Raw genomic sequence first — 11,580 nt, 5'->3', positions numbered from 1 at the left:
ATCCTATATGGGGTACCGATGGCAATAGCCAAACCAGCGATATCTATCTCTAGCGTACAGGGGACGTTGGGATGACCATAACAGATACATAATAAGGCTCTTTTATTCTGTACTCTCTGTATAGCACAGTGGTCACTACAATACTTCAGTCATTAGACTGCTCTGCATTTTATATCAGTCACAAGAATTAAATACTCTCTATATTGTATAGAGGAAACCAGAATGCACTTTGCATTGTATATATTGTATATCAGTTGCTTAAATGTTATCTATATTGTATATGAGTCACTACAATGCTCTATGCATTATATACTTATTAATACAATGATCTCTGAATTGCGTATAGTACACTAGAGAAGTCTCTGTATTGTATTGTGTATGATTATGGCTCATATATCTGGCTGTGTAAACCACGTTTACATGACACAGCCAAACACATCTTATACTGCAGAGCGGCTGCAAGAGCCGTTATTATATCTGTCCCCAGACTTGAACCGTCAGCCCTGCTGTGTTCTTACGGCTACAGAGAGACACCGGGGAGGAGATGTCCTTATCATTGTCTGTTCCTGAGCCATCGTTATTCCAGAACATAACTTCTTAAAAAATGGATTTATGGGCACAATGAAAGTGAAAGAGAGATCAGAAATGATATATTTAGGGACTTTTCAGAATCCCTTATATTTCCAGCAATAATATAGAAAACATCATAAACACCGGCCGATGTCCAGTAACTTTCCTGTTTTTAATGTCAATAAAAAATATCTTTACTAGGACATAAAAAGACCACAAAAGCAGAAATATAGGACTCTATGGGCAATGCTTATATACTATATAGATTAGGGATCTATCCCTCGTGTTCAATCGGTGGTCTCTGTAATGCTGGCTGGCGTGTAATATGTAATGTCCTCACATTATAACATGCTTGTGATCATTGTACAGTTACATACATTACTCGTGTGACATCCCAGAGGGTGGGAGCTCTAGAGGAACAACGCTTCATACTCCAGGTTTGGGGGTCAGTGTATCATTACATGATCACGTCTGTACCATTTTCCAAGCATGTGAAGAAACACAACTATACAATATGAGTGAATATATTATGTTTAATTCAGATTAAGCAGGAATTTAATAAGAACATATAAAAAAACAATCTTTTTAGAAAACTGCACTTTTATATTTATAATCTTTATATGGTCCCTACTTTATATAACTTTACTTTTACTATACAAAAATAGTGATATTACCAGGAATAATCATTATTATAATACATAACAGTTCTGCCCACATTGGTGATTTATTTGCCCTCTACCTGTGTTGCCCAATTTACTGAAAGCCAAAAAAAGGCTGAATTTTCACCCGTCAGTAAGAAAAGTAGAGGTCAGTAAAAGGCAGACATAACACTGCTTATATAGGGGTATACACCCGTTATATACACCCCTGTGACCCTATTGGTTGTAGATGCAGCTTCTACTTCCATCTAGTGAAGGAACCGTCAGTAACAGATGTTATCTGCCAGATACAATGTGTGAACATGTCAGTAATACTAGAGATAATAACATATAATACTGCGCTGTTCTGGATGAAACAATGTTACAGAGCGTTTCCTACTAGGACTCCGGTCGGACCCTCTGCACATTCCTGGTGAGGGACAGAAAGTCACTGGATCTTTCATGATGAAATGATATTAGTGAGCGTCTGTCATCTCTATATAGAGGAAGATGTGAGGCGCGTTCATTGCACACCGAAAATGTATTGGTTGTGCACCACTATGTCAAGATACACGCATAACGCACACCAAGATACACGCATGACGCACACCAAGATACACGCATGACGCACACCAAGATACACCCCCGACGTACACCAAGATACATACATGACGCACACAAAGATACACCACCGACGCACACTAAGATACACGCCTGATGCACACCAAGATAGACGCCTGACGTACACCAAGATGCATGCATGACACACACCAAGATACATGCATGACACACACCAAGATACATGCATGACGCACACCAAGATACATGCATGATGCACACCAAGATACACCCCCGACGTACACCAAGATACACGCATGACACACACCAATATACACGCATAACGCACACCAAGATACACGCATAACGCACACCAAGATACACGCATAACGCACACCAAGATACACGCATGACGCACACCAAGATACACCCCCGACGTACACCAAGATACATACATGACGCACACAAAGATACACCACCGACGCACACTAAGATACACGCCTGATGCACACCAAGATAGACGCCTGACGTACACCAAGATGCATGCATGACACACACCAAGATACATGCATGACACACACCAAGATACATGCATGACGCACACCAAGATACATGCATGATGCACACCAAGATACACCCCCGACGAACACCAAGATACACGCATGACACACACCAATATACACGCATAACGCACACCAAGATACACCCTTGATGTACACCAAGATACACGCATGACGCACACCAAGATACACCCCCGACGTACACCAAGATACACGCATGACGCACACCAAGATACACCCCCGACGTACACCAAGATACATACATGACGCACACAAAGATACACCACCGACGCACACTAAGATACACGCCTGATGCACACCAAGATAGACGCCTGACGTACACCAAGATGCATGCATGACGCACACCAAGATACATGCATGATGCACACCAAGATACACGCATGACACACACCAAGATACATGCATGACGCACACCAAGATACATGCATGACGCACACCAAGATACATGCATGACGCACACCAAGATACACCCCCGACGTACACCAAGATACACGCATGACACACACCAATATACACGCATGACGCACACCAAGATACACCCCCGATGTACACCAAGATACACGCATGATGCACACCAAGATACACCCCCGACGTACACCAAGATACACGCATGACGCACACCAAGATACACCCCTGACACACACAAAGATACACCCCCGACGCACACCAAGATACACCTACGACGTACACCAAGATACACGCATTAGGCACACCAAGATACACGCATGACGCACACCAAGATACACGCATGACGCACACCAAGTTACAAGCATGACGCACACCAAGATACACGCATGACGCACACCAAGATACACCCCTGACACACACCAAGATACACCCCCAACGCACACCAAGATACACCCCCGACGCACACCAAGATACACCCCCGATGCACACCAAGATACACGCATGACGCACACCAAGATACATGCATGACGCACACCAAGATACACCCCCGACGTACACCAAGATACACGCATGACGCACACCAAGATACATGCATGACACACACTAAGATACACGCATGACGTACACCAAGATACACACATGACGCACACCAAGATACACGCATGACGCACACCAAGATAATTTCCTCTAGTGGTCTGATTCAACATTCATGCAAATGCAGCCTATAAATCCAATAGGAGCTAGCGACATCACTGAGAAGGCAGCCAATAACAACATTGGGGACCAGTGACATCATGAGAAGGCAGCCAATCACTACACTGGGAACCAGTGACATCACTGAGAGTGAAGCCAATCACTACACTGGGAACCAGTGACATCACTGAGACTGCAGCCAATCACTACACTGGGGACCAGTGATATCACTGAGCGTGCAGCCAATCACTACACTGGGGACCAGTGACATCACTGAGAGTGCAGCCAATCACTACACTGGGGACCAGTGACATCACTGAGAGTGCAGCCAATCACTACACTGGGGACCATTATTAGTCACTCAGCCACAGCTGCACCCATTATGGGCCACTATTTTAATGTCTAAATACTGATTATTTTCCTGGCTGAGGGCAGTGTTACCAACGCTTGGAAATATGTTTTAGTTACAGTTTTATGAAGCTTTACTGACAGCATTTTGCACTAACACATTATTATGCTATATCCAAAGTTACCTAGAAATGGAAGTAGAAGCTCCGTCTACAACACGAGATGAGAGACTACAGCTTCACCATATGGGCCGGTACACGCAGGCGGTGAGCACAGCACCAGTTACAAGTAAAAACATCCTCGCGTTTAACAGAGCACGTTTTCCATGTCTCCATGATAGAGTCGCATGTACTTACTAACACACAACACTACTGCATTGTAATGTGGCTTGTTAGTAAGTGTGTTTGTACCGCACCATCCACTTACATTACTATAGTATCAGCGTTAAATAGAGTTTACTGGGCTTCGTGTGTTGAATGCCTGATATTCACGCCCACGTGTACGAGGCTTTAAATACAATTATTTTCAAAATATTTACAAATCATTTTATTATCAGTTGGGGACATCTTCCATGATGGTATCTTGCACTTGGCTGGTAAAGGTATTAAACATTGTTTTATCTCATCTCATATGACAACGTATGGGGCATATCGCACCGATGTATAATTATAAACTAGTGTTATAAAATGTATCATACGTTTGGTAAATTGTAACAAGTTACAAAGCACATTCTAACTTTCTAAGTAACAGAGTTTCACATAATTGGCTGTATAAAGAATTCACATTTTCTGTTTTCACATCTAACAGGGATTATTGATCTTTATCAATCTTAATCTATTTTTATTGGTCCATTTTATGAATAGTTGACAATGATGTAACTAGAGAGAGGTCTGAAATACGTCCCATATAATGATGATTGGTGAGTGCTGTAATTAGAGACACAAGTCCGGGGTCTTACACAGGACTCTGCGGGGAAGAAGCGGAAAAATCCTACAAATGAGTAAAAACAACTGCACGGAAAATGTAAAAGATTTTACACTGAGCAGCTCATAAATTTAGTGTGGTTTTATGAGAACTGCAAATCCAGTCATGTGTGTGGCTGGGGTGTGATTTATGGCTCCGTATAACAGAATATAAACCTAATAGAAACATTCTGACAAACTGTCATTCGGGGGTGGATTATCTAACAGTTCCATTTAGTGATATACTGGTATTTTTTTTTTTTACAGATTTGCAACATTTTCATTAAAATGACTCCATGCTGTGCAATTGTTTTTTTATGTTATTTTTGTGTTTTAATATATAAACCTGACTTCAATTCTCCGCTGCAGCTTAATAATATGATTAATCTCTGTAGAATGTATTAGTGCCCCCTAGTGGCTGTTCTTTCGCTCACTCACTACTGAGAACCACTAGCACCCTCTAGTGGTGATGAGTAGTAGAGCAGCGATAACGACTTCCATGAGAACGTATACACTCATTCATATGATTTCTGTTAATAATGTTTAACCTGGAATCTAGAACTTTAGCTCATAGAATTAAACTCTGCACAGCAAAAAAAAAATAATCACATTGAATTACACGTATAGCCATGATAAGACAATGAGCGCACCAAATTGTGGTATCAGCTTATCAGAAATAAAAAGTATAAAACAAGATATATAAAAATAGAAACATCTTTGTACACGTACTAAATGGCACATAGGTCGCACTAAACGACCCCCCACATTGGATGTATGTTGTAATCAGGAGCTTTAGAAATATTAAAAGCTCATGTTTTATGATTGAGGAGTGGTTATAATCACTGGGTGACGTTATATCGCTCATCGGGTGCTTTCGGAGCCCCCGTTGGCGCCTCTGTGTGTGCGGTACGTACCATTAGAAGGAGGGAGAGGGACAATAGTAAATAAAGGAGGGTGAGATTTTCCATTTCATTCACAGTAACAATAAAACACAGTATAACTGACAGCGGCTGTACAGAGTCCATTAATCCCATTGTGGAGCTGATATAATCTCTGTCAGAGCCGGGTCCAGGTATTAAACGCTCCATCAGTCTGAGCTCTCTGTGCAGACGCCCACAAGGACCTGGGGAGGAAGTGTAGAAATGATCAGATGTTTATTCTATTCTGTCACTTTATCTAACAATAGTCCAGAATGTACGGTCTACGCAGTATTATCACATTGTGGGGAGACCACAGCTATAGCCAGGAGTACCGCAGTATGGGGCCCGAGAGCATTGTGGGGCCCCACCAGCACTGGGCCAAAACAGATTTATTAGGGGTGGGGGGGGGCTCCGCAGTGATTTACAGGATTTAACAGGCTCAATTTCTAGGCAGCAGCAGCTCCTGAGATGTAGGGGGGGGGGGGGCTCAGCACTGAATTAAGGGGTTCCTGAACCGTGTCCGCCTCTCTTCCCAAGGTGTGGGGGCCCCACGGTTGCCGTCATTTTCTACAGTCTCAGCCCCCTTGGACAATGAGCTGCGACATAGCAGAGGGGCTCTCTGCAGTTTCGCTGACATCAAGTACTTAATGACGTTACAACGGGATCAATGGAGAGGACCTGAAAGGAAACAGCAAGAAGAAGTAGATCGTAGAGTGGTAAGAGAACTACTGCAGGAGTTAGAACCGGGGATGGGGGGGTGATTGTAGAATATAGGGGGGCAAGCAAATGTTGGGTAGAGGATAACTTAAAAATGGGGGTGGAGTGAGAGAAGGAAGGAGGGGGCCCTGCCTGTTATATTTATATTGGGCCCTGCAATTTCTGGCAACAGCCCTGGCTATAGCCGGATCTTTTCCATTCACTAGATTGGAGCAACATTTCCAAAATTGTTCCCAAAATTTTTTGCCTCATTCCACATTGGACGCGACATTTCGCACAATCCGCTGCGTGGAATGTGGCCTTCAGTGCTCTCAGTTCCTCCTAAAAACACCGCGCTGCCGTCACCCCGGCTGCATTCGTTCCACGAAATAGAATGGGAAAGATAAAGTGGAACTGGAGCATTGGTGCAGCTCCGCACCTCTGCGCTGGCGCAAAACGGGACACACATAATATCACTGCAACTTCCTTGTATTTAGGAGACATCAGGAAGCGATAACAGGGGAGAGGCTTTGTCTTTATCCTATGTGGGTGAAATAAAACTGTCAGGGCAAATTGTAGCTACCAATATAGAAAAATATTACCGACAGCCACAGTTTTATATTATCAGATTAGTTATATCACCTTCCTTATTACACAGGGGCCTATTTATCAGCCTCCGCAATTCATCTACAATATATCGCCGGACAGCTGAGTGATTCTCCACTGCCGACGATATTGGCCTGGAGAGGTTAGGGTTAACTAACCACAGCGCCGGGCCCGTCTCAGAGACTGCTGGACAAATCTGCGCTTTCGGTTCCACTAGTAAAATAAATTAATTAATAAAGAAATAGATAAAAATATTTAAAAACCTTTAAACATTGGGAAAAAAAATATGTTTTTTCAAATGATTTTCACCTTGAAATAGTAATAATGTCACTGCAGTTATACAAGTACTTGTTAAATAAGACAGTTATATCTCACCGCTGGCGGGGTTTACACTACTATCATCGGCAGTAACCCATACCTCCACACATGTGTGTCCCCAACAGTGGAACAGGGGGGCGTGGCCATGTTGCAAATGGGGCGTGGCTATGCAGCAAAGGAGGGTGACCATGACCCAAGAGGGCTCCCTGGTGCTTTACAGTCCATTACATATCTCCTTTACCCCAACATTCCCACCCACCGGGGCAAACGTGTCTCCAGGCAGGATAATGGGATATAGCTCTAAAATTGGGACTATCCCGCTGAAATCGGGACAGTTGTGAGGTATGGTAACTCTTTGATGTATTGGACGAGGTGAGAAAAAGCCCTAAAACGTCCATGTTTTGTAGTGTTTATGATGTTATAATATAATTGTAGAACATTCAGTCACAGGTGACAGGTGACATCCGAGCGGCATCTAATATCTGTAATATATCCGTATCCATAGGAAAGATTTATATTTAAATCTCTCTCTATAGATATCATTTCTGTATAACAGGTTGAATGTCTGATATTTGTTGTGGAAACTGGATTCATTTGTGACCACTGACGAATACGTTGGGACAGGAAATGACAGTAACTAAATTGCGATAAGAAGGAGCCCGGACTGGTAAACAGAGAATCTAGTCGTAATTTAAATCAAAGATCTAAGCAAACATTGAATGAACATTAGGAGGTTACTGGGGAATTTATCTATATTTATTAAAAATCTATATCTGGATCAGTTAAACAGATTAATTGGCTTCTTGTGAAAATATCCCCAATGTGTCTGTATCCAGGAAGGAATGAGGAGGAAACTGTGTCCATGTCCGATTCGTATGTTTCTTTATAGCACCAATAATTATCCATCATCTTTTATATATATCATTACTATGTGTCTGTGAAATGTTTCTGACATTGTCTGAACGTCTCCGCCCAATGCAGCTGCATATAACAAAAGAGATCGGGTGAGAATGTCAGCTCTTGTGCCAAGTAACTGTACTGCTTAACTGAACTAAATAAACTGTGTTTTGGATGATGTCTCTTTTATTTCCATCCAGAGATACAGACTGACAACCAGTAATACCTGCTACACATACACGTTACACCTCTGTCTCCTCCGTGGACTACACTACAAACGGTGCGGTGATGATGACACTAATTTGCGGCATCAGCCTAAGTTCCATTTAATGTATAAAATGATTATAAATCAGCAGCTTCTCACCTCGGCTCAGCGACGCTGAATTTAGGGTGATTTCTTTGGCTTCTTATTGGTCTTGTGCTTGTTCCCACCATCTTTTTTAAGCTTGTCCAGTTTCTTGATCAGTTTTTTAACCCACGATGAGCCAGGGGTGGCACAGAGATTGGAGCGGGGCTTGGAGTTGGTATAGAACCTGGAGGAAGGTAGACACGGCATCATCAATAAGGATCAGGTCTACTCTGCAGGGTCCTCCAATGAAATCACCAGTATATATATATATATATATATATATATATATATATATATATATATATGTATATATATATCTAATATATATAAGCCTAGCGCCGTGTGTTAGTCTGTGTGTGAAAAAAAAAAACACAAGCTGCAGCGCCACCTGCTGGGCGGAGTTATACACTGACCTACTAAATTCTTAGTGTGTGTGGAAAAAAAATTCAGAAAGGGCTGAAGTTTGGTATACTAAGATGTTTTTAATTTGTTAATTTAATTTGTTAATTGTTAAAAGTGTTTATAGAGATTTAAAAATATATATATATATTTCTTGAAGGAGAAGTGACAGTTGGGAGTGGTTGGTGGTTGCCGGGGATGACAGTGGGGAGTGGTTGGTGGTTGAGGCCTGGGCCATGGCCCAAATGCATGACAAGAACCTTTTTAAGACCTTAAGTAGCTTGATTTGACTAGAATGCAGGAGTATCATGCACGGGTTAACTTGTATGTATATATATATATATATATATATATATATATATATATATATATATTACCCAACCATGGCCTTATCTGTGTGGAGTTTGTATGTTCTTCCCGTGTTTGCGTGGGTTTCCTCCTGGTGCTCTGGTTTCTTCCCAGCTAATTGGCTACTATCAAATTGACCCTAGTTTGTGTGTGTGTGTGTGTGTGTGTGTGTGTGTTAGGGAATTTAGAGTGTAAGCTCCTATGGCTGCTATAGACAGGTAAATGATGGCATATATATAGATGTTCTGTTACTTACACCACGGCTGGTATTTGACATCCTTTATCCACTGTTTGTATCTTATATCCCAGCACAACTTTGAACGGGATGGGTTTGTCACTGGTCTGCAGGCAGCAGTCGGCCGCGGTGTGACCGGTACCTGGGAAACATACAAAATGAGAAAGTGGCGGCTGATTAGTTCATTTCGTACAACTTTCAGTTCATTCACCTATAAGAATATCAGACAATACAAGAACAGCTGTCTATGGCTGTGACTGGGATAGGTTATGGATGTGCTGGACCGATTTATATTTTTATTAGATTTTTGTGTTAGTATTAGATAGAATATTTTTATTTAGTTGGAAATAAATCCGCATGAAGAGAACAGACCATAATGTAACAATAGACAGGTATTAGGAAATGTTCACCAGCATCTGCTCTGTGAGTCTATTCTAGTGGGTCAGACCCCTCCGCCCTCATTTCCCCCCTCCCCTAATAACACCCAGTTGCCCCATCACACCTACTTCATACACAGAAATCCCATTGTTATTCAACCAGAGGCATAGGGCGGGTATAGATGAGGCATGTGATAGGCCTATGATAAATATACTGCTAGACCCGGGACTCCCGGGAGAGGTGCAAGTCTCCCGCATCCCGCAATTCCCTGGCAAAAATAACGCAATTCGCTGTGAATTTCGTCATTTTGACCCCGACCCCGGCGACAAAACATCATTTTTGTTGCGGGTGGCGATTGACACTATTGACCGCGCCCCGCCCCTCCCGCCCTTTAGTTACGCCCCTCTCCGGGACTGCACTGCCTGAAATTAGGCAAGTATGTACTAGACCCGCCATAAGATATCTCTACAGCTAAGAGCTCTCATTATAACACATGGTGGGACACCATTACAGCTGCAGTATGAAATATAACATATATTTATATAATATATAATAAAGGGTTTGGGTTTTAAGTAAAAAAGCAACAGGATTTCTTTAATTGTTTAGCAGTGCTCCTCGCAGTGGCTGCAGAAAGATGCATTTGGTTACTATACCTGTGTGTATGACATTCCCCCCATTACCTGGTGTAGCAGCGCTCCTCACAGTGACTGTAGGAGGGAGCACTGCTTATTATGTCCTGGCTCTAAATTAGGTTTCTGAATAACTGAATCTTTTATTTATAATCTAATTTTTATTTTTCACAGGAACATTTATCGCTGTTACAGGGAAACCACCTGAACTTTCACCTTTATAAACAGCCTAAAAGGCAAATATTATAAAACAAAATAGATCAGAACTGGGAGCGTCTCAGCCGGGGAACAAAGCAGCGGAATGTTCACGGGTTATTGCAGGAAGCTGTTTGTTTTATTGTTAGTCGCAGTTAATGTTTTATCAGATCTACATGATAGTCCACAGCACATAACTAAGAGGCAGCTGCCAGCTGTTTACTGAGCGATCAGATGTCGCTGGATAATCCCAGGAACAGCGGAAACACTGCGGTCCGTGCGATGTTCACAGTCATCATATTGTGTATATAGCGACAGAGCGACGTCTCCGCCACGCAGGGCCCTATGTAGAACCGGATGCGATTTACGCCAAAAACGTAGATTAAAATACGTCTCAAAAATGACGCAAATTGCAGAGTTTGTGGAGCTGCAGAATCTTACTCATAAATCTGTATAGAGCGCAAATGACATACATCTAAGTCAGATACACTTATAGCGCATGACACAACAGCGTGGGGTACATTATAAGTGCACGGTACGCTTACAGCATATCTTGTGGTGCAGGGCATAAATAAACAAAAAATGGAAAACAAATTGTTGCCCCCCCACCGAAAAAAAAAGATTAAACCACCTCTAGCGCTGCCAGCCCAGCTGACACTGTAGCAGGTAAACGTGGCACCACCTACATAGTACTAAATAGCTCTCGGACGGTCAGCATCCCGTGCTGAAGGCACAAGGACTAGTCCCAGGCCGCTGGGTGTGGGCTAATAATAAATGTTACATTTAAATAAAAGCCTTTTTCTATGGTGCACTACAGCTCCCAGCATACTTTGCCAGTGTTTGGTCTGCTTT

At 42.4% G+C, this 11,580-nt stretch overlaps 1 protein-coding gene across 1 annotated transcript in view; it reads right to left on the bottom strand.

Annotated features, from left to right (window-relative positions):
• Window positions 1–1,083: 1,083 nt before the first annotated feature.
• LOC142102265 (C-C motif chemokine 21b-like) overlaps window positions 1,084–11,580 on the bottom strand; it is a 30,601-nt gene continuing 20,104 nt past the window's right edge. The window contains exons 2-4 of the mRNA XM_075187012.1: window positions 9,548–9,668; window positions 8,560–8,728; window positions 1,084–5,881 (exon numbers count right to left, since the gene is read on the bottom strand). Of these exons, the coding sequence (XP_075043113.1) occupies window positions 8,581–8,728; window positions 9,548–9,668 (269 nt within the window). The 3' untranslated portion in view covers window positions 1,084–5,881; window positions 8,560–8,580. The remainder of the gene's footprint in view (window positions 5,882–8,559; window positions 8,729–9,547; window positions 9,669–11,580) is intronic.

The sequence above is a fragment of the Mixophyes fleayi genome, chromosome 1 (genome assembly GCF_038048845.1).
Source record: "Mixophyes fleayi isolate aMixFle1 chromosome 1, aMixFle1.hap1, whole genome shotgun sequence".
In the NCBI taxonomy this organism is placed as follows: domain Eukaryota; kingdom Metazoa; phylum Chordata; class Amphibia; order Anura; family Limnodynastidae; genus Mixophyes; species Mixophyes fleayi.
The sequence above is the reverse complement of the archived record's forward strand: the minus strand, read 5'-3'. Positions and strand labels throughout refer to the sequence as shown.